We start from the raw sequence: 24,447 nt of genomic DNA on the forward strand, positions 1-24,447 counted from the left end.
CACTGTCACATTGCTACTGAGGGAGGAGAGCCTCCATCCTGAGCTTTAACATGGAACTGAAATCTTTGATCTGCTCATAGTCAAAAGAGCGCACTGCGTGGATGACTCCACTATCAGCACTAACGGACACATATGAGGAGACTGGCACTCCGTTAACAGAGGAGTCCTCCAGTATGTAAGAAACACGGGCATTCTGGTTCCAGTCAGCGTCTCTGGCTTTCACTGTGAATATAGAAAGACCTGGTGTGTTGTTTTCTACAATGTAGGCCTCATATGAGCTCCTCTCAAAGACAGGTGCGTTGTCATTCACATCTGAGATCTTTAAGGTGAGAGTGACGCTGCTGGAGAGGGAGGGCACTCCCTCATCAGAGCAGGTCACTGTGATATTATATTGAGGCGCAACTTCTCTATCCAAAGCGACCTCAGTCACTAAACTATAAAATCCATTCATTGTACTTTGTATTTTAAAGGGAATGTCATCATTAATCTTGCACTTCACCTCTCCATTCCTGTCAGAATCGGGGTCGTTTACGCTTAACATAGCAATTACGGTATTCTCGGGAGAGTCTTCTAAAATGTTGTCTGATTTAGAGAGTATTTTCATTTGAGGGCTATTGTCATTGACATCCGTGATATCTATTATAATCTTACTGGAGTCAGAGAGCCCTCCGTTATCTGTAGCCTCGATATCTACTTGGAATAGCTTCGTTTTTTCATAGTCGATTTCACCAATCAAGATAACTTCTCCAGTGTTTTTACTGATCTGAAACAGGTCAGATAAACGAAGTCTGCTGTTTGAAATTGCATATGATACTTCCCCGTTAGAGCCTCCATCTTTGTCAGATGCACTAACTGTTATAACACTGGTGCCTCTCGGGGAATTTTCCGTTATTGTTGCCTTGTAAACTGACTTGGTGAAAACCGGTGCATTGTCGTTGATATCTAAAACGTTTATAATTATCTGCATTGTACCTGTCATACGCGGCTGACCGCCATCGACAGCAGTTAACAATAGTGATATCCGTTCGTTTTGCTCTCGATCAAGAGGCTTCTGCAGAACCATTTCTACTTTTTTACTTCCATCAGCTTGAGTCTCTAGCTTCAACGCAAAGTTGTTTGTTGGATTAAGAGAATAGCTTTGGAGTCCGTTAGCACCAATGTCAGCATCGATTGCCTTTTCAAGTACAAATTTAGACCCAATAACGGCTGATTCGCTGATTTCAAACCGCTTCTCGGTTGATGCAAAGCTGGGAGCGTTATCATTAATGTCTGCGATTTCTATTGTTATTCGAAATAATTCCATCGGGTTTTCCAGAATCATCTGTAAATGTAAAGCGCAGGGAGTCGTTTCTCCACACAGCGTCTCTCTGTCTATTCTCTCTTTGATAAGCAGCACGCCCCTGTCTCTACTCAGCTCGATGTATTCTGTACTGTCTCCCGAATGAATGCGAGCTCTCCCCGATTTGAGTCTTTTTAAATCCAAACCTAAATCCTGAGCTACATTACAGACTAGTGAGCCTTTCTCCATTTCCTCAGGAATGGAGTAGCTGACCTGCCCGAACACCGAGGGGAAAAAGAGAACCGAGAAGAACAACAGTACTTGCCGTCTCATTGTTATAGGAATATTCCTTCGTCCGTTTAACAAAGCTGTAATCCACGTAAATGTTAAAATCCCCAACCTTGCGCAAAGGATATATTCAAGAAAACAGTGTAGCGTTCGGTTTCCGCGAGCAGTTTTCCATGCAAACGATGGAAGGCGATTCGTGTCTGTTTCATTGTGCACCAGATCTTAATGTAGGGGGAGGTACATTTATGAGCACTGTCTAAGACTGCCACACTCTGGCCAATAGCGGCCCTTTGCGTTCAGTACAGCAAACAGTAAACGCTGGGACAAGTTAACAATAGATAGATGATTAGAAGAAAGTGAATGTAATTATTGCTATTTATTATAATAATAATAATAATAATAATAATAATAATAATAATAATAATAATAATAACAATAATAATAATTATTATTATTAGTAGTAGTAGTAGTAGTACTAGTAGCAGCAGTAGTGGTGATAGTGGTAGCGAATTTTTTTTTTTTAAATTCTATGTCAATTTTTAAATATCTCAAGACATAAACATATCAGTTGGCTCAGAGACCTAGTGAGCAGCTGGTAGGCTATTAACATCTTAAACATCTTGAGTAGAAGGAAATATTCTTTTCGAAGGTAGATCCACAAATATGAAAAAAGAAAAACAACTTGACACAAATCCATTCTCCATATAAGTCTCTGTCAGTATAATGAATAACAAAACACAAACTGGGCAAAGTATAAGTCACTTGAAAGGCAACACCAAGACAATCTCACCTCTAGAGGAGAGTCTGGTTCATCCAAGATGCTCTTCTCATTCTGTATCCGCTGCATCGTTCCTGTAGAACTGGGGTCCATTATCAACACGTTCTGACTACCAGCTCTGCCGAACTTACAGTCACTCTTTCTGGAGTCAGTCGTCCTGCACACCTCGTAATTGTACACGTGTTGGAGAGTCCCTGTCCCCAAAGTGTCTGAGTAACGTGGTGGATAATATGGAATCACAGGGAGGTTGGAGTGATACAGATGCGAGACTGTCTCCACCTGTAGATCTTCACTGATATGATAACCACTAAACACGTGATGAAGAGGAAGGAAACTACAGCCAGAGCCAACACTAAGTAAAAAGTCAGGTTGTCATTGTACTCCTTGTCGTGTGGAAAGTCAGTGAACTCCGACAGCACTTCAGGGAAGCTGTCCGCCACCGCCACGTTAAGAATGACTGTAGCTGAACGAGAGGGCTGCCCGTTGTCCTCCACTATAACAGTCAGTCTTTGTTTCACAGCATCTTTATCAGTCACTTGGCGGATAGTTCTGATTTCTCCATTCTGTAAGCCAACTTCAAACAGCACCCTGTCTGTGGCTTTCTGTAGTTTATAGGAGAGCCAGGCATTCTGTCCAGAGTCCACATCAACAGCCACCACTTTAGTCACCAGATAGCCCACATCTGCTGAACGAGGAACCATCTCAGCCACCAGAGAGCCACCAGTCTGGACTGGATACAGAACCTGAGGAGGGTTGTCGTTCTGGTCCTGGATCATGATTTTCACTGTCACGTTACTACTAAGTGGAGGAGATCCACCATCCTGAGCTTTAACATGGAACTGGAAATCTTTGATCTGCTCATAATCAAAAGAGCGCACTGCGTGGATGACTCCACTATCAGCACTAACGGACACATATGAGGAGACTGGCACTCCATTAACAGAGGAGTCCTCCAGTATGTAAGAAACACGGGCATTCTGGTTCCAGTCAGCGTCTCTGGCTTTCACTGTGAATATAGAGAGTCCTGGTGTGTTGTTTTCTACAATGTAGGCCTCATATGAGCTCCTCTCAAAGACAGGTGCGTTGTCATTTACGTCTGAGATCTGTAAGGTGAGAGTGACGATGCTGGAGAGGGAGGGCACTCCCTCATCAGAACAGGTCACTGTGATATTATACTCAGAGTCATTCTCTCTGTCTATTTCACCGTCTGTTACTAAACTATAGAAGTTAGTTGATGTTGACATAATAGTCAAAGGGATGTTTTCGTTGATAAAACAGTGAACTTTGCCATTTTGATCAGAATCTGGGTCTTGCACGTTCATCATCGCTACCACAGTTTTCGGTTGAGAGTGCTCAGATATCATGTTTGATTTTGACATTATATTAATGGTTGGTTTGTTGTCGTTCACATCCACCACTTCGACTATGACTTTACATGAATCAGTAAGTCCGCCATCATCACTTGCTCGGATATTAACATGATAATTCCGTGAACTTTCATAATCAATATTTCCAGTTAATTTGATTTCACCACTGTCTTCGTTTATATCGAACAGCGCATGCGCGTTATCTAAACTGTTTGTAATTGAATACCTTACTCTCCCGTTTGTGCCATAATCCGCATCTGAAGCACTAACGCTTGTAATCACAGTCCCCTCTGGGGCATTTTCAAAAACAGTGGTTCTGTATGTGGACTGTGTAAAAACAGGTGCATTGTCGTTGACATCTAACACAGTAATTAAAATCCGAATTGTCCCTGACATTTGCGGGTCTCCCCCATCAAATGCTGTTAAAACTAAAGATATTAAATCTTCCTTTTCTCTATCGAGAGGCTTTTGTAGAACCATTTCTGTCTTTTCTGTTCCGTCACCCTGACTGTCTCTTTTAAGTACAAAATTATCGGTAGGTTTAAGCTCGTATTTTTGAAGACCATTTTTACCGACATCACGATCAATTGCTCTATCCAACACAAATTTTCCTCCGATTACAGCTGACTCGCTGATTTTTAAACTGACTTCGCTTTTTTCAAATGTAGGAGGATTGTCGTTTATATCTATTATCTCGATCGTGACACTGTAAAACTCCATGGGGTTCTCCAAAATGATCTGAAAATGCAAAGCACAAGGCGTAGTCTGTCTGCAGATGGCCTCTCTGTCGATTCTCTCTTTGATGAGAAGGACTCCGCGTTCTTTATTTAGCTCGATGTATCCTGCGCTGTCCCCTGTATAAACGCGAGCTTTGCCAGATTTCAATCGTTTTATGTCCAACCCCAAATCCTGAGCAATATTACCGACTAAAGAGCCACTCGGCATTTCCTCAGGGATAGAATAACTGACTTGTCCGAGAACTGAGCTGAGATAAAGAACTAAGGAAAACATCAGTACTTGCCGTTTCATTGTTCTGTTCGACATTTTCTTCTCGAAATTAAAAGGTCGAATTATGCTCCAGAATGACCGAATGTCCACTACAGTTTAGACAAAAAACAAAACAGTGATCCCCCGTAATATTCCACATATAGAGAAAGGGAGTTTCAGCAACGTCGTCTTTTAAGTGTACACCGACGTTTTAACACGGTACATGTCTCCCCCTCGGTGATGTTATCATGGCGAGGGAGGATTTATTCATTTCCAGCGTCAAACATCAACACACTGGCCAACAGCGGCCCTAAGAGTACAGAGTAATGAACTACAGAAAAGCACGGAGTTGGGAAAATATTGTAGGGAAAAGAATTCAATTTGACAAGCACCAGGAAATTTCGCCACTGAAAACGTTATTAAAGTACAAACAAACCAAAAAACTATACACTACGAAACTATACAATAGAGGACTTCATTAGTACTGCAGAAATAAATAAATAAATAAATACATAAATAAAAAATCTATGGGCTACATTCTATATGAGCCTAATAAAATTAAGTGCCGTGTTATTTTGATGAACGGACGATGAGCTACAATCAAATACCACCCGAGAACAAGAGAGATTTACTTACAGACTCTTGCAAGTGTATGTGGCACGACAGATGACAGATAGAGAGAAAGAAAGACAGTGAGATAGAGAGACAGATAGATAGAGAGACAGATAGATAGATAGATAGATAGATAGATAGATAGATAGATAGATAGATAGATAGATAGATAGATAGATAGATAGATAGATAGATAGATAGATAGATAGATAGATAGATAGATAGATAGATAGATAGATAGATAGATAGATAGATGGGGCAATAGAGAAAGCCATAAAGTGACGGACAGAAAAAGAAAAAGAAATAAATAAACTATGTAGAATAACTGGATCCTCCAGAGTTCAATCGGCTACATGAATGAAGTAGTCTGTGGTAGTGAGTTATCACTACCTCTGTCCATGGTGCTGGCAGGAGCAGAGTAATATATAGGTTTTGCAAAAACGACCAGTTAAAACGAAAAATCAAACATCTGAAAGCTAAAGTCAACCATAGTAACTGACCTCCACAGGAGAGTCTGGTTAGTCCAGGATGCTTTTCACACTCTGTATCTGCTGCATTTCTTTTGCAATAAATATTAACAAAAGTTAGTTTCGTGGTTCTATTGACTATTATGGGCAAGTTAACAAAAACTAAAGTATAGGTGCACAGCACTGTAATTCCTGATTTTACAATAACCCCACTTTGGTAGGTAATTTAACAGGCAAATACAATAATTTCTCACTCATTTACACTAACCTCTAGAGGAGAGTCTGGTTCATCCAGGATGCTCTTCTCAGTCTGCATCCGCTGCATCGTCCCTGTAGAACTGGGGTCCATTATCAACACGTTCTGACTACCAGCTCTGCCGAACTTACAGTCACTCTTTCTGGAGTCAGTCGTCCTGCACACCTCGTAATTGTACACGTGTTGGAGAGTCCCTGTCCCCAAAGTGTCTGAGTAACTGGTGGATAATATGGAATCACAGGGAGGTTGGAGTGATACAGGATGCGAGACTGTCTCCACCTGTAGATCTTCACTGATATGATAACCACTAAACACGTGATGAAGAGGAAGGAAACTACAGCCAGAGCCAACACTAAGTAAAAAGTCAGGTTGTCATTGTACTCCTTGTCGTGTGGAAAGTCAGTGAACTCCGACAGCACTTCAGGGAAGCTGTCCGCCACCGCCACGTTAAGAATGACTGTAGCTGAACGAGAGGGCTGCCCGTTGTCCTCCACTATAACAGTCAGTCTTTGTTTCACAGCATCTTTATCAGTTACTTGGCGGATAGTTCTGATTTCTCCATTCTGTAAGCCCACTTCAAACAGCGCCCTGTCTGTGGTTTTCTGTAGTTTATAGGAGAGCCAGGCATTCTGTCCAGAGTCCACATCAACAGCCACCACTTTAGTTACCAGATAGCCCACATCTGCTGAACGAGGAACCATCTCAGCCACCAGAGAGCCACCAGTCTGGACTGGATACAGAACCTGAGGAGGGTTGTCGTTCTGGTCCTGGATCATTACTTTCACTGTCACGTTACTACTGAGTGGAGGAGAGCCTCCATCCTGAGCTTTAATGCGGAACTGGAAATCTTTGATCTGCTCATAGTCAAAAGAGCGCACTGCGTGGATGACTCCACTATCAGCACTAACGGACACATATGAGGAGACTGGCACTCCATTAACAGAGGAGTCCTCCAGTATGTAAGAAACACGGGCATTCTGGTTCCAGTCAGCGTCTCTAGCTTTCACTGTGAATATAGAGAGTCCTGGTGTGTTGTTTTCTACAATGTAGGCCTCATATGAGCTCCTCTCAAAGACAGGTGCGTTGTCATTCACATCTGAGATCTGTAAGGTGAGAGTGACGCTGCTGGAGAGGGAGGGCACTCCCTCATCAGAGCAGGTCACTGTGATATTATACTCATATGCTCTCTCTCGGTCTAAATCACTGTCTGTCACTATGGTATAAAAACCATTTAATGTAGTTTGTATTTTGAAGGGAATGTTATGGTCTATATTGCACTCAATCTTTCCGTTATTCTCTGAATCTGGGTCGTTTACACTCAACATGGTAATTACAGTGTTTTTGGGTGAGTCCTCTGAGATTGACTCTGATTTAGACACAATGTTTATGTGAGGGCTATTATCATTTACATCTATAACATCGACTATTACCTTGGTAGAATCGGACAGTCCACCGCTGTCCACAACTTCAACATCCATTTGATAAGTGTTTCCCTTTTCATAGTCTATTTCGCCATCTAGTATAATTTCACCAGTTTTAGGATTGATTTTAAACAATTCCGATAAAAGACGTTTGCTCGAAGATATCAGATACGATATTTCTCCGTTTAAACCAATGTCTTTATCAGACGCACTTACAGTTGTTACACTTGTGCCTTTAGAAGAATTTTCCAGTATTTTTGCTCTATACAACGGTTTGGCAAATGTCGGTGCGTTGTCATTCACATCTAATACATTCACAAATATCTGCATTGTTCCTGACATCTGCGGCTCTCCCCCATCCATAGCAGTCAACAACAGTGACATGTACTCCTGCTTCTCTCGATCAAGAGGTTTCTGCAAAACCATCTCTACTTTTTTACTTCCATCTGCCTGATTTTCCAGCTTTAATACAAAGTTATTAGAAGGAGTAAGCGAATATTGCTGTAAACCATTCATACCAATGTCAGAATCCACTGCCTTTTCTAAAATAAATTTCGATCCTATCACTGCAGACTCGCTAATTTCAAAGCGTTTTTCTGCATTTGTGAAACTGGGAGTATTGTCATTAATATCTACAATCTCCACCGTTACACGAAACAGTTCCATCGGATTTTCCAGAATCAGCTGGAAATGTAAAGCACAAGGCGTCGTCTCTCCACATAAAGCCTCCCTGTCTATTCTTTCTTGGACAAGGAGGACTCCCCTCTCTTTATTCAGCCCGATGTATTCTACGCTGCCTCCTGTATAGATGCGAGCTTTGCCCGATTTCAGCCTTTTAAGATCTAAACCTAAATCATGCGCTATGTTACCAACTACAGAACCTTTTGCCATTTCTTCGGGAATGGAGTAGCTGACTTGCCCGAGAACGTAGCCGAAAAATAAGACCGGGAGAAACAACAGTACTTGCCGTCCCATTGTTATGTCGGACATCGTTTCCTTTCCTGCACCACTAAAAAAGAAGCATTCCCGAAGCGCTCGACGAGAAGGTTGCGAAGAAAATTGTTAGCTGTCCAAGTACTAAATCAGCCAATGGAATAACGTTATACAATTCCTCTCAGTATTCCTGATGAACGCAGACTGTTTCTCCGGTTATGCCGACCATATCGACAGAAGGGGAAGGACACAGGGAGGAAAAAAAAAGATCTAGTGAAATTGCAACACGCTTGCCAACAGCGACCCTTTGAGTTGAAAAATACAAACTGCAACATTTAATAGAAAATGGAATGAACTCAATGAGCAGTGTCAGTGGATATGCAGAAGTGGCCTCATACAAGAGTGTATTTGGCCATTATCGAATACTCATATTATCCAAGATTTCTCATGTCTTCAACCAAAATAACATTTAAATAATGGAACTACAATAACAGTGTTTCTAAATTATAGTGGATGTGACTAAAAGACAATTCCTAAATAAATCAAGCGCAGCACACACATACTGTAGCCTACCCATAAGCCAACCTCTGTGTTCGTCGCCTCTGTCCATGGTGCTGAAGGGACAAATTATGGACTAGCTAGAAAACATCTATTTTTTTGGGAACAAACCTTTGAGCAACTGCTTATGAATGTAAAAGGGCCATGAGTGTAGTTCACACAACAACATGAAGAAAAAACGATTGATGAAGTTTTCTAACCTCTAGAGGAGAGTCTGGTTCATCCAGGATGCTCTTCTCATTCTGTATCCGCTGCATCGTCCCTGTAGAACTGGGGTCCATTATCAACACATTCTGACTACCAGCTCTGCCGAACTTACAGTCACTCTTTCTGGAGTCAGTCGTCCTGCACACCTCGTAATTGTACACGTGTTGGAGAGTCCCTGTCCCCAAAGTGTCTGAGTAACGTGGTGGATAATATGGAATCACAGGGAGGTTGGAGTGATAAAGGATGCGAGACTGTCTCCACCTGTAGATCTTCACTGATATGATAACCACTAAACACGTGATGAAGAGGAAGGAAACTACAGCCAGAGCCAACACTAAGTAAAAAGTCAGGTTATCATTGTATTCCTTGTCATGTGGAAAATCAGTGAACTCCGACAGCACTTCAGGGAAGCTGTCCGCCACCGCCACGTTAAGAATGACTGTAGCTGAACGAGAGGGCTGCCCGTTGTCCTCCACTATAACAGTCAGTCTTTGTTTCACAGCATCTTTATCAGTCACTTGGCGGATAGTTCTGATTTCTCCATTCTGTAAGCCCACTTCAAACAGTGCCCTGTCTGAAGTTTTCTGTAGTTTATAGGAGAGCCAGGCATTCTGTCCAGAGTCCACATCAACAGCCACCACTTTAGTCACCAGATAGCCCACATCTGCTGAACGAGGAACCATCTCAGCCACCAGAGAGCCACCAGTCTGGACTGGATACAGAACCTGAGGAGGGTTGTCGTTCTGGTCCTGGATCATTATTTTCACTGTTACGTTGCTACTGAGTGGAGGAGAGCCTCCATCCTGAGCTTTAACGTGGAACTGGAAATCTTTGATCTGCTCATAGTCAAAAGAGCGCACTGCGTGGATGACTCCACTATCAGCACTAACGGACACATATGAGGAGACTGGCACTCCATTAACAGAGGTGTCCTCCAGTATGTAAGAAACACGGGCATTCTGGTTCCAGTCAGCGTCTCTGGCTTTCACCGTGAATATAGAGAGTCCTGGTGTGTTGTTTTCTACAATGTAGGCCTCATATGAGCTCCTCTCAAAGACAGGTGCGTTGTCATTTACGTCTGAGATCTGTAAGGTGAGAGTGACACTGCTGGAGAGGGAGGGTACTCCCTCATCAGAGCAGGTCACTGTGATATTATACTCAGAGTCTCTCTCTCTGTCTAAATCACTGTCTGTTACGAGGCTAAAGAATTTCTTTGAAGTTGTTTTCATCACGAATGGCAAGTTTTCTTCAATATTACATGTGACTTTGCCATTTTCTCCAGAGTCAGGATCTTGAACATTAAATATAGTTATAACAGTTCCTAGATTAGAATTTTCTGAAATTGAATTCGTTTTGGACATGATATTAATAGATGGATGATTGTCGTTTGTATCGGTTACCTCAACAATAATCTTACACGAATCTGTTAGTCCTCCATCATCACTTGCCTGTACGTGTATTTCATAGAGCTGCGCTTTCTCATAATCCAGGTTTCCAGTTAGCGATACCACACCATTATCATCTTCTATTTTAAAGATAACAGGGACGTCATCTAAAGTGTTAGTTATTGAATATAACACTTTTCCATTAGAACCTTCATCTGCATCTATGGCACTAACAGTACTTAAAATGGTACCCTTTGGAGCATTCTCACTTATAGTAACCTTATAGACTTCCTGCGTAAATACTGGAGCATTGTCATTAGCGTCTAGCACTGAAATTTCCACACGCATTGTTCCCGACAGCTGAGGGTCACCGCCATCAGTAGCTGTTAGAGTTAAAGAAAGGTGCGCTTGCGTCTCTCTGTCTAGATGTTTTTGCAAAACCATCTCCACCTTTTTACTCCCATCTTGCTGATTGTGGAGCTTTAGGTTAAAGTTGTCTGTAGGCTTTAGCGAGTAAATCTGTACTCCGTTTACACCGACATCTAGATCCATTGCTCTCTCCAGCACAAATTTTGCTCCAATCACAGCCGACTCACTAATCCTAAATTTCATTTCATCCTTTTTGAAGCTGGGCGAATTGTCGTTAATGTCATTAATTTCGACGGTAACTGTATAGAATTCAATCGGGTCTTCCAGAGTGATTTGAAGATGTAAAGCACAAGGTGTTGTCTGTCCACAGAGCGCCTCTCTGTCGATTCGCTCCTTGACAAGCAGGGCTCCTCTGTCTTTATTCAGCTCGATGTATTCGCCATTGTCCTCTGTATATATGCGAGCTTTTCCTGATTTCAGTCTTTTAACGTCTATCCCCAAATCCTGCGCAATATTACCAACTAAAGAGCCTTTAGACATTTCCTCGGGGACGGAGTAGGTGACCTGCCCAAACACAGACCCGAAATGGAAAAACGAGATAAACAACAGTACTTGCCACCTCATTGTTCTGTCCGACATTTTATCTTCGTCAAATACTGCAAACGCAAGGGCTAATATATTCCAAACCGTGAAGTCGCCTTAATAAAAAATTGTCCCGGAGGAAAATTGCTTATCATCGTGTTTTATGAATCCGAAATGAATAAATCGCAGCGTGGATATGTCCGGTCTTCTGTAACGGCGCTTGTGCGCTGTATGCGTGTCTGTTTCTCCGTTTTATGTATCAAATGCAGGAGTAATGCTCTACATTAGTCAACAGCGGCCCTGAGAGTCCAAATGCGTGCACTGCAGAAAACTGCACTATGCAGGAGTTTCAGAACGAAGACGCAAACAAAAATCCCAGTCCTTAAAAAACTAAAAGACGTCTTCAGTTCATGTGACTCCCGAGCAATGAAGAACTGCGCATTAGAAATGACTTGACATGTATTTCCTTAATTAATAGGACAGTTCAGTGATATTGGTATCATGTAGGATTAAGTAAATCTGAATCCAATTTGGAGTTGGCATTTATATTGTTTAAATATGTAACAGTTTGAAATACTAAAATCCTGCTGAGTCAATAGCAAATTATTTAATCGTGAATTGTTGAATTAAAAATAAATCAGTGCTTCGTAGACAATTTTCAACAAAGACAGGGATCCAAATATTTACAGAATAAATTATTACCTTAGAGGGGGATGGATTTGGAATTTTTTGTTAGAAAAGACGATGAGCTTAAACTGGAAGGGAACAGAAGCCACCCCTGAGTAAATCATGGATTTTTTTTTATTTTTGCTGTAATGAACAACAGACTATTAAGCTTAAACATTAACTATATCATGTCATAACACTTTTTGCTTACTGTATGATAATTGAAATTTTTTTTTAAAGTAAAGCAGGGAGCAGCCACACTGCTCTAACACCACTGTCTGAAGAGTTTATTTTTGATTATTGTACATTAGTTGAAACATTTACTACAGTATGCAATGTCCTTGTCTTTAGCCACAATTGTTTTGTCATATTATATCTTGAGTTTAAAGACATAAAACACTTATGTACAGTGGGGGAAATAAGTATTTGATCCCCTGCTGAATTTGTAAGTTTGCCCACTTCCATAGAAATGATCAGACTCTGGTTTTTATGGTTGTTTACTGGTTATGGGTATAGACAGAATATCAATCGAAAATGCATAAAAAACACACAATCTAAAAGTTATAAATTGTTATGTATTTTATTAAGGGAAATAAGTATTTGATCCCCAACAATTCACTTAGAATTCAGGCTCCTACAGATTGGCTGGTGCGCATGTGGCACACAGCTGTGCTCAGTCAACTAATTACCAATACTCCTGATCTTAACTCGTCATGTATATAAAGCACACCTGCTCTAAGAATCAGTTTCTTACATTCCAACTTCTACAGCACCATGGGCAAGACCAAAGAGCTGTCAAAAGATGTCAGGGACAAGATTGTAGACCTGCACAAGGCTGGTATAGGTTACAAAACCATCAGCAAAAGGCTTGGTGAGAAGGTGACAACTATTGGTGCCATTATTCGCAAGTGGAAGACCCATAAAAGGACCATCAACTGTCCTCGGTCTGGAGCTCCCCGCAAAATCTCGCCTCATGGAGTGAGGATGATGATGAGAAAGGTGAGGGAGCAGCCTAAAACAACACGGCAGGAGCTTGTTAATGATCTGGAAGCAGTTGGGACCTCCGTCACCAAGAAAACAGTTGGCAACACACTGCGCCGTTATGGATTGAACTCTTGCAGTGCCCGCAAGGTCCCCCTACTCAAGAAGGCACATGTACAGGCCCGCCTTAAGTTTGCCAGTGAACATCTAAATGACTCAGAGAAGGCTTGGGAGAAAGCGCTGTGGTCTGACGAAACCAAAGTTGAGCTATTTGGCATTAACTCGACCCGCCGTGTTTGGAGGATGAAAAAACGTGAGTATGACCCAAAGAACACCATACCCACGGTTAAGCATGGAGGTGGAAACATCATGTTTTGGGGCTGTTTTTCAGCAAAGGGTACAGGGCAACTTCACCGCATTATGGGGCCAATGAATGCAGCCATGTACTGTAACATCTTGGACAAAAACCTTCTTTCCTCAGCAAGAACACTGAAGATGCCTCGTGGGTGGGTTTTCCAACATGACAATGACCCAAAACATACTGCCAGGACAACAGAGTGGCTCAAGAAGAAGCATATTAAGGTCATGGAGTGGCCTAGTCAGTCTCCAGACCTTAACCCGATCGAAAACCTGTGGAGGGAGCTGAAGCTCCGAGTTTCCAAGAGGCAGCCAAGAAACTTGAAGGATTTAGAGACTGTCTGTAAAGATGAATGGGCCAAAATCCCTCCTGCGCTGTGTGCAAACCTGGTGACCAACTACAAGAAACGTCTCATCGCTGTGCTTGCCAACAAAGGTTTCTCTACAAAGTACTGACTTGTGTTGTGCTTGGGGATCAAATACTTATTTCCCTTAATAAAATACATAACAATTTATAACTTTTAGATTGTGTGTTTTTTATGCATTTTCGACTGATATTCTGTCTATACCCATAACCAGTAAACAACCATAAAAACCAGAGTCTGATCATTTCTATGGAAGTGGGCAAACTTACAAATTCAGCAGGGGATCAAATACTTATTTCCCCCACTGTATATTCGTATATGTATATGCGTTATGCAGAGTGACTCTGGATAAATGCTATCCATGATGCTGGTGCTGAACTTAACAGAAAGAACAACAGATAGGCAGAACCCATGACCCAAAGTATAAATAATGTGAAAATTCTGCAGTTCTAAAGAAAGATAAAGCAAATAGTAACAATTCATCACTTTCTGCTGTCTCGATAGATGATGGCACATTGTGAAGATCAGCTTGCATTACTGTTTTCATAATCAAAATCAACAAAAAACAGTGTACAGCTAAATATGGCAACAGAGAAGCAGCAATAAGCTTCTGACAACCCCACAAGTCTTACTGATTGACATAAGTCCGGTGGTGGACTTTTGCATTTGTCAGGCGATAACTGGATTCTAATACACTATTTTTATCACTAATCATCCATTTTCAGTAGAATATACAGGGGAACACTGCCAAATCACTATTCCAAGACATCTATAGGTATATCTGGACTGTAGAGGTAAGATAAAGAGGGAAAAATATTTTATCAGTGTTGAATTTTGCAATAAACATTAAAACAAGTGGGCTTTGTGTTTCTATTAACTATTAAGGGCAAGTTAACAAATATAAAGTGTAGGTGCACAGCACTGTAATTCCTGACTTTACAAGAACCCCAGTTTGGTAGGCAACTTAAGAGGCAAATAAAATCATCTCTCACTCATTTACACTAACCTCCAGAGGAGAGTCTGGTTCGTCCAAGATGTTCTTTTCATTCTGTATCCGTTGCATCGTCCCTGTAGAACTGGGGTCCATTATCAACACGTTCTGACTACCAGCTCTGCCGAACTTACAGTCACTCTTTCTGGAGTCAGTTGTCCTGCACACCTCGTAATTGTACACGTGTTGGAGAGTCCCTGTCCCCAAAGTGTCTGAGTAACGTGGTGGATAATATGGAATCACAGGGAGGTTGGAGTGATACAGGATGCGAGACTGTCTCCACCTGTAGATCTTCACTGATATGATAACCACTAAACACGTGATGAAGAGGAAAGAAACTACAGCCAGAGCCAACACTAAGTAAAAAGTCATGTTGTCATTGTACTCCTTGTCGTGTGGAAAGTCAGTGAACTCTGACAGCACTTCAGGGAAGCTGTCCGCCACCGCCACGTTAAGAATGACTGTAGCTGAACGAGAGGGCTGCCCGTTGTCCTCCACTATAACAGTCAGTCTTTGTTTCACAGCATCTTTATCAGTCACTTGGCGGATAGTTCTGATTTCTCCATTCTGTAAGCCCACTTCAAACAGCGCCCTGTCTGGGGCTTTCTGTAGTTTATAGGAGAGCCAGGCATTCTGTCCAGAGTCCACATCAACAGCCACCACTTTAGTTACCAGATAGCCCACATCTGCTGAACGAGGAACCATCTCAGCCACCAGAGAGCCACCAGTCTGGACTGGATACAGAACCTGAGGAGGGTTGTCGTTCTGGTCCTGGATCATTACTTTCACTGTTACGTTGCTACTGAGTGGAGGAGAGCCTCCATCCTGAGCTTTAACATGGAACTGGAAATCTTTGATCTGCTCATAGTCAAAAGAGCGCACTGCGTGGATGACTCCACTATCAGCACTAACGGACACATATGAGGAGACTGGCACTCCATTAACAGAGGAGTCCTCCAGTATGTAAGAAACACGGGCATTCTGGTTCCAGTCAGCATCTCTGGCTTTCACTGTGAATATAGAGAGTCCTGGCGTGTTGTTTTCTACAATGTAGGCCTCATATGAGCTCCTCTCAAAGACAGGTGCGTTGTCATTCACATCTGAGATCTGTAAGGTGAGAGTGACGCTGCTGGAAAGCGAGGGCACTCCCTCATCAGAGCAGGTCACTGTGATATTATAGTCAGAGGCTCTCTCTCTGTCTAAATCACTGTCTGTCACTAAACTATAGAAATTATTTGCTGATGTTTTTAAAGTGAATGGTATATTTTCGTTAATGAAGCACTCCACCTTTCCGTTTTGTCCTGAGTCTTTGTCATCTATGTTTATCATTGTCACAACTGTATGTAGTTTAGCGCCTTCTGATATTACCGTCGACTTCGACATTATAGTAATCTCAGGTTTGTTATCGTTCACGTCTTGGACATCAACAACTAATTTGCAAGAATCTGTGAGTCCTCCTTCATCACTTGCAAGTAAGTTTATTTGAAAGATTCGAGAATCTTCAAAATCGATGTTTCCAATTAAAGTCACTTCACCGTTTTCCATATTTACATCAAATACTTTCTTAATACCATCTAACGTATTTGTGATTGAATAGGTTATCTTACTGTTTGATCCTTGATCTGCATCAGATGCTGTAACAGTAGCAACGACTGTTCCTTTAGGTGAATTCTCAGTAACTGTAGCTTTGTACGTTTGCTGTGTAAAAACTGGAGCATTATCATTAGCGTCTAAAACTGTAATGACAATCAGCATTGTTCCTGACATCTGCGGCTCTCCTCCATCTACAGCAGTTAAAACAAGAGATACGCGCTCCTCTTTCTCTCTGTCTAAAGCCTTCTGTAACACCATCTCAACATTTTTATTTCCATCTGCATTATTGTGCAGCTTGAGAGCAAAATTATCTGTTGGTTTTAACTGGTAACTTTTGAGATCATTTATTCCAACATCAAGATCTACAGCCTTTTCTAGAACAAATTTTGTCCCGATCACCACTGACTCACTAATTTTGAATTTAATTTCATTTTTATCGAAGGTTGGTGCGTTGTCATTAATATCATTTATCTGGACCGTGACCGAGTAAAATTCCATAGGATTCTCCAAAATAATCTGAAAATGTAAAGCACAAGGCGTCGTCTTCCTGCAGAGCGCCTCTCTGTCGATTCTCTCTTTCACTACGAGGACTCCTCTTTCTCTGTTCAGCGCGATGTACTCACCGCTGTCTCTCGTAAATATTCGCGCTTGACCGGATACTAGACGCCTGATTTCCAAACCTAAATCGTGTGCTATATTACCGACTAAAGAACCCTTCGCCATTTCCTCCGGGATAGAGTAGCTGACCTGCCCGAGCACCGAGCCGACGTAGAGGAGACAGAATAACAACAGTACCTGCTTTGTCATTGCTATACTCGATGTGTGTTTTCCACTGAAGCTCCGTTTAAATCCAGGAATAAAGATATAGATTCGATTAGCAATAGTTAATTTAGCGTCTGCATAATCCACACAAGAAAGATGAGCCCAAATGTCGTCGTCTCTGGTCCGAATACTGTGACTCAGACGAGAAATCTTTCGCTCCCGTTGTGTTTTTTCTTTCATATGTCGATATTACATGGGAGGTGCTGCTACAAAACCCACTGCCAGTTGTCAGCATCTTGGTCAACAGCGGCCCTAAGAGTTCATACTAGAAAACTGCAGAAATTCAACATGAATGAGCCTCCTCCTACAAGCATTCATTCAAAATCTTGTAGTGGAACAATATTGATTTTTTTTTCCAACTAAGTATTATAACAATGTAAAAAAATGACAACCGGAATAAAATAATATTGGTTGATTCTAGCACATTGTAAGTCAATTCCAGTGAGAAGTGCTGTTTTTTTATGGACCTTCATATATTGAATCGTCAATAATTAAAGCATAACATGGCATAGCCTTTCATGCACTGAAGTCGGAGATATCCACAATTGAATCTCGGGATGAAAACAAAACGAAAAAACAACAAACAAACCAAAACCAAAGAAGAAAAAAATATAAAAAATGAAGGCAGTGGAAAATGGAATGAGACCCCCGCAAGAATACACTTTGCACAGAAAGATGTGCTCATTAATATGCTCGTTTATGATCTCTATTAAACGTTTCTAAATGATCAAAGTTAGTTCTTGAAAAACTATGAAATTAAAAAAGGACGGAAATTAAGAATGTAAATAATGCAAAGGAAGTCTAACCTCTAGAGGAGAGTCTGGTTCATCCAGGATGCTCTTCTCAGTCTGCATCCGTTGCATCGTCCCTGTAGAACTGGGGTCCATTATCAACACGTTCTGACTACAAGCTCTGCCGAACTTACAGTCACTCTTTCTGGAGTCAGTCGTCCTGCACACCTCGTAATTGTACACGTGTTGGAGAGTCCCTGTCCCCAAAGTGTCTGAGTAACGTGGTGGATAATATGGAATCACAGGGAGGTTGGAGTGATACAGGATGCGAGACTGTCTCCACCTGTAGATTTTCACTGATATGATAACCACTAAACACGTGATGAAGAGGAAGGAAACTACAGCCAGAGCCAACACTAAGTAAAAAGTCAGGTTGTCATTGTACTCCTTGTCGTGTGGAAAGTCAGTGAACTCCGACAGCACTTCAGGGAAGCTGTCCGCCACCGCCACGTTAAGAATGACTGTAGCTGAACGAGAGGGCTGCCCGTTGTCCTCCACTATAACAGTCAGTCTTTGTTTCACAGCATCTTTATCAGTCACTTGGCGGATAGTTCTGATTTCTCCATTCTGTAAGCCCACTTCAAACAGCGCCCTGTCTGGGGCTTTCTGTAGTTTATAGGAGAGCCAGGCATTCTGTCCAGAGTCCACATCAACAGCCACCACTTTAGTCACCAGATAGCCCACATCTGCTGAACGAGGAACCATCTCAGCCACCAGAGAGCCACCAGTCTGGACTGGATACAGAACCTGAGGAGGGTTGTCGTTCTGGTCCTGGATCATGATTTTCACTGTCACATTGCTACTGAGTGGAGGAGAGCCTCCATCCTGAGCTTTAACATGGAACTGGAAATCTTTGATCTGCTCATAGTCAAAAGAGCGCACTGCGTGGATGACTCCACTATCAGCACTAACGGACACATATGAGGAGACTGGCACTCCATTAACAGAGGAGTCCTCCAGTATGTAGAAAACACGGGCATTCTGGTTCCAGTCAGCGTCTCTAGCTTTCACTGTGAATATAGAGAGTCCTGGTGTGTTGTTTTCTACAATGTAGGCCTCATATGAGCTCCTCTCAAAGACAGGTGCGTTGTCATTCACATCTGAGATCTGTAAGGTGAGAGTGACGCTGCTGGAGAGGGAGGGCACTCCCTCATCAGAGCAGGTCACTGTGATATTATATTCGGAGGCGCTCTCTCTGTCTAAATCACTGTCTGTCACTAAACTATAGAAATTATTTGTTGATGTTTTTAACATAAATGGTAAATTTTCACTGGTAAAGCATCTTACATTTCCATTTTCTCCTGAATCCACATCCTCTATATTTATTATAGTAACAACTGTGTTAAGTTCAGCATCCTCTGATATCATCGTTGACTTTGACATTATATTAATTTCAGGTTTGTTGTCATTTACATCTTGCACATCAACAATTAATTTGCAAGAGTCAGTGAGTCCTCCAACATCACTTGCACCAAGATTTATTTGAAAATGCTTAGATTTCTCAAAGTCAATGTTTCCAATTAAAGTAACTTCACCAGTTTCCTCGCTTATCTCAAATATTTTTCTGACATTTCCCAGTGTATTTGTAATTGAATAGGTTATCTTACTGTTTGATCCTTGATCTGCATCAGATGCTGTAACCATAGCAACGACTGTCCCTTTGGGTGAATTCTCAGTAACTGTAGCTTTGTAGGTTTGCTGTGTAAAAACTGGAGCATTATCATTAGCGTCTAAAACTGTAATGACAATCAGCATTGTTCCTGACATCTGCGGCTCTCCTCCATCTATAGCAGTTAAAACAAGAGATATCTGTTTCTCTTTCTCTCTGTCTAAAGCCTTCTGTAACACCATCTCAACGTTTTTATTTCCATCTACATTATTGTGCAGCTTGAGAGCAAAATTACCTGAGGGTTTTAATTCGTAGCTTTGAACGCCATTAATCCCAACATCAAGATCCTCCGCCCTTTCTAGGACAAATTTTGCACCGATCGTCGTGGATTCGCTAATTCTGAAATTCATTTCACCTTTTCCAAAGGTTGGTGCATTATCATTCATATCAGTGATCTGGACTGTAACCGTGTAAAATTCCATAGGATTCTCCAAAATAATCTGAAAGTGTAAAGCACAAAGAGTGGTCTCTGTACACAGCGCCTCTCGGTCGATTCGCTCCTTAACGAGCAGGACTCCTCTTTCTCTGTTCAGCTCGATGTACTCGTCGCTGTTCCTAGTATAAATCCTGGCCTTGCCTGTTACCAAACGTTTAGTTTCCAAACCTAAATCCTGTGCTATATTTCCAACTAAGGATCCCTTAACCATCTCCTCCGGAACAGAGTAGCTGACCTGCGCGAACACCGAGTCGAGGAAAAGGAGCGACATCAACAGCAGTATTTCCCGATTCATTGTTCCATCCGATGTTCTCCGTAAGTGAGATTCAGTCTCCATATATCCCATAAATGTAAAGCATTTATATTCCAATGTAAAGGGGAAATCAAAAGCTACACGAGAAGATCACTGTAAGACGTTTTGTTAATGAAATCTTCCTTGTCAGTAATCCTCCTCGAACAGAATTGCCCGATATTTGTCCGCTGTGTTCTCTCTGTCTTATGTCGACGTTTTATGGGAGGTGCTGTTGTTAATATGGTCTCAGTCCTCAACACTATGGTCAACAGCGTCCCTAAGAGTCCATGTAACAAAACTGCAGAGCATCAAGTAAATTTCAACTATGAAACCACGAAAGGAAACATGTGGAAAGGTTCTTATAACGCCACTGTAAGATAGAAATTTTCTAAGAATTGCCGTCAGACATGTAATAAATGTATTCTTCTTTAACATAGAGTACCATACGAGAGGATATTTAAATTTTAAATCTACTCAACCACAGACCATGTATTCATCAGATACTCCCTGAGTATGCAGGACCAACACAGATATATAATTCGCATGTACGGACGGAAGGAGAGAGAGAGATGAAAGGAAAGAAATATATAAGCGCATTGAAAAATAAATAGAAATAGTGTTCATAAGAGAAACAACAAAGAAAGACAGAAAGAAAAAAAACGTGAAAACTGTTGAAACATGTGTATTCATGTACCATGAATGTACCAAATACTAAAGTTGCTGTCCGCGGTACTGAAATGAATCAACTGAGGGAAAACTTTAACACTACACATATTGCTCAAAAGTCATGGGAAGGAAACTTTCCGGGAAAATGAATGGTCTAATAGCAGTACGACACACAAGTACTGATGACATTAAAAATGGTAACAATACACGAACAGCTTGTTTAAAGCAGTCTCACCTCTAAAGGAGAGTCTGGTTCATCCAGGATGCTCTTCTCAGTCTGTATCCGCTGCATTGTCCCTGTTGAACTGGGGTCCATTATCAACACGTTCTGACTACCAGCTCTGCCGAACTTACAGTCACTCTTTCTGGAGTCAGTTGTCCTACACACCTCGTAATTGTACACGTGTTGGAGAGTCCCTGTCCCCAAAGTGTCTGAGTAACGTGGTGGATAATATGGAATCACAGGGAGGTTGGAGTGATACAGGATGCGAGACTGTCTCCACCTGTAGATCTTCACTGATATGATAACCACTAAACACGTGATGAAGAGGAAGGAAACTACAGCCAGAGCCAACACTAAGTAAAAAGTCAGGTTGTCATTGTACTCCTTGTCGTGTGGAAAGTCAGTGAACTCCGACAGCACTTCAGGGAAGCTGTCCGCCACCGCCACGTTAAGAATGACTGTAGCTGAACGAGAGGGCTGCCCGTTGTCCTCCACTATAACAGTCAGTCTTTGTTTCACAGCATCTTTATCAGTCACTTGGCGGATAGTTCTGATTTCTCCATTCTGTAAGCCCACTTCAAACAGCGCCCTGTCTGAGGCTTTCTGTAGTTTATAGGAGAGCCAGGCATTTTGTCCAGAGTCCACATCAACAGCCACCACTTTAGTCACCAGATAGCCCACATCTGCTGAACGAGGAACCATCTCAGCCACCAGAGAGCCACCAGTCTGGACTGGATACAGAACCTGAGGAGGGTTGTCATTCTGGTCCTGGATCATGATTTTCACTGTTACGTTGCTACTGAGTGGAGGAGAGCCTCCATCCTGAGCTTTAATGTGGAACTGAAAATCTTTGATCTGCTCGTAGTCAAAAGATCGCACTGCGTGGATGACTCCACTATCAGCACTAACGGACACATATGAGGAGACTGGCACTCCATTAACAGACGAGTCCTCCAGCATGTAAGAAACACGGGCATTCTGGTTCCAGTCAGCGTCTCTGGCTTTCACGGTGAATATAGAGAGGCCTGGTGTGTTATTTTCTACAATGTAGGCCTCATATGAGCTCTTCTCAAAGAAAGGTGCGTTGTCATTAACATCTGAGATCTGTAAGGTGAGAGTGACGCTGCTGGAGAGGGAGGGCACTCCCTCATCAGAGCAGGTCACTGTGATATTATATTCAGAGTCCCTCTCTCTGTCTAAATCACTGTCTGTGGTTAAACTATAGAAACTATTTGTTGATGTTTTTAATATAAATGGTATATTCTCACCGATGATACAATGAACTTTTCCGTTTTCTCCCGTGTCCTTGTCTTCGATGTTTATCATAGTAACGACTGTATGTAGTTTAGCATCCTCAGAAATCACTGTTGACTTCGACATTATATTAATTTCAGGTTTGTTGTCATTTACATCTTGAACATCAACAACTATTTTGCAGGAATCAGTAAGTCCTCCTTCATCACTAGCAAGTACGTTTAGTTGATAGTGTCGGGACACTTCAAAGTCAATGTTTCCAATTAAAGTTACTTCGCCGTTTTCATCATTTATTTCAAATACTTTACTGTCATCGTCAATTGAATTTGTGATTGAATAGGTGATCTTACTGTTTGATCCTTGATCTGCATCAGATGCTGTAACAGTAGCAACGACTGTTCCTTTGGGTGAATTCTCAGTAACTGTAGCTTTGTACGTTTGCTGTGTAAAAACTGGAGCATTATCGTTAGCGTCTAAAACTGTAATGACAATCAGCATTGTTCCTGACATCTGCGGCTCTCCTCCATCTACAGCAGTTAAAACAAGAGATATCTGTTCCTCTTTCTCTCTATCTAAAGGCTTTTGTAACACCATCTCAACATTTTTATTTCCATCTACATTATTGTGCAGCTTGAGAGCAAAATTATCTGATGGTTTTAATTCGTACCCATTTACACTATTAATACCAACATCAAGGTCAAAAGCCCTTTCCAGCACAAATTTTGCACCGATCACCGCAGATTCGCTTATTTTGAATTTCGTTTCCCCCTTTTTAAAGGTTGGTGGATTATCATTAATGTCAGTGATCTGGACCGTGACCGTGTAAAATTCCATAGGATTCTCCAAAATAATCTGAAAATGTAAAGCACAAGGCGTCGTCTTCCTGCAAAGCGCCTCTCTGTCGATTCTCTCTTTCACTACGAGGACTCCTCTTTCTCTGTTCAGCGCGATGTACTCGTCGCTTTCCCGAGTATAAATTCGAGCTTTGCCAGAAGATAAACGTTTGATTTCTAAACCTAAGTCTTGTGCTATATTACCGACTAAAGAGCCTCTTGACAATTCCTCCGGAACAGTATAGCTGACTTGCCCCACCACCGTTCCGATGAAGAGGAGAGCGATAAACAACAGTACCTGCGATGCCATTGTTCTCTCCGTATATTTTCTGCGATGTTTATATCCCATACAACCGACGTAAATTCCACTACCAGCAGTCAATTCCGCACATCCACCATTCACACAAGAAAGGTGACAAGTAAAGTCGACATTTCTATCCCAGATAATGTGAATGAATTGAGTGGCCCGTATTTCCCGTCGTGTTCTGTCTTTATTACGCCGATGTTACATGGGAGGTGCTGCTACAAAAGCTGCCAGTTGTTGATATCCTGGTAAACAGCGGCCCTGAGAGTTCATACTAGAAAACTGCAGAGATTCAGCATAAATGTGCCTCTTCCGAAAAGCACTCATTTAAATTATTGTAGTTGAACGATTCATTTTCTCAAAAGAACATTACAATAATATCAATTTAGTTCACACAATGCTGGCTGTTTATACTCAATTGTAAGACAGTTTAACACAGAAAAACTGACATTTTATAGGGAAATATATATCAAATTATCAATAATTAGAAAGAAAAGCTTGAAACGGCACAGCAGTTAATTCCCTGAAGTCTGATATCAAAAACCGGATCTCAGCATTTAAAGTGCAGACACTAAGTAGAGGTAAAACATGTGGACAGAAATTGTGTCATTCAATGTTCTGAAATGGACAGACTCTTCCTAACGACCAAATAGCACTGAAAGAAAAAGAAAACCGTCCCAGTATTGTCATGTGAAAAAAAAAAAAAAAAAAAAAA

The 24,447-nt window shown here is 41.6% G+C and overlaps 3 protein-coding genes and 1 pseudogene across 18 annotated transcripts in view; all 4 read right to left on the minus strand.

Annotated features, from left to right (window-relative positions):
- Nucleotides 1-24,447, minus strand: part of LOC125008080 (protocadherin gamma-A11-like) — a 191,503-nt gene that overhangs the window by 79,176 nt on the left and 87,880 nt on the right. Inside the window, exon 1 of one of the 16 annotated variants that reach the window (XM_047585135.1) lies at nt 18,071-20,995. The exons of 14 other annotated variants lie outside the window; for them this stretch is intronic. In XM_047585135.1, the coding sequence (XP_047441091.1) occupies nt 18,071-20,506 (2,436 nt within the window). In that variant the 5' untranslated portion in view covers nt 20,507-20,995. Of the gene's footprint in view, nt 1-14,864; nt 16,843-18,070; nt 20,996-24,447 lie in introns of those variants that run through there. One more of the 16 variants, XM_047585151.1, reaches the window with a different exon arrangement.
- Nucleotides 5,643-8,635, minus strand: LOC125008103 (annotated as a pseudogene).
- On the minus strand, nt 8,970-11,955 carry LOC125008096 (protocadherin beta-16-like). Its single transcript, XM_047585164.1, has one exon. The coding sequence runs from the start codon at nt 11,544-11,546 to the stop codon at nt 9,102-9,104; it is 2,445 nt and encodes an 814-aa protein (XP_047441120.1). The 5' UTR covers nt 11,547-11,955; the 3' UTR covers nt 8,970-9,101.
- LOC125008098 (protocadherin gamma-A2-like) lies at nt 21,339-24,409 on the minus strand. Its single transcript, XM_047585167.1, has one exon. The coding sequence runs from the start codon at nt 23,775-23,777 to the stop codon at nt 21,339-21,341; it is 2,439 nt and encodes an 812-aa protein (XP_047441123.1). The 5' UTR covers nt 23,778-24,409.

Source organism: Mugil cephalus, chromosome 5 (genome assembly GCF_022458985.1).
Source record: "Mugil cephalus isolate CIBA_MC_2020 chromosome 5, CIBA_Mcephalus_1.1, whole genome shotgun sequence".
Classification (NCBI taxonomy): domain Eukaryota; kingdom Metazoa; phylum Chordata; class Actinopteri; order Mugiliformes; family Mugilidae; genus Mugil; species Mugil cephalus.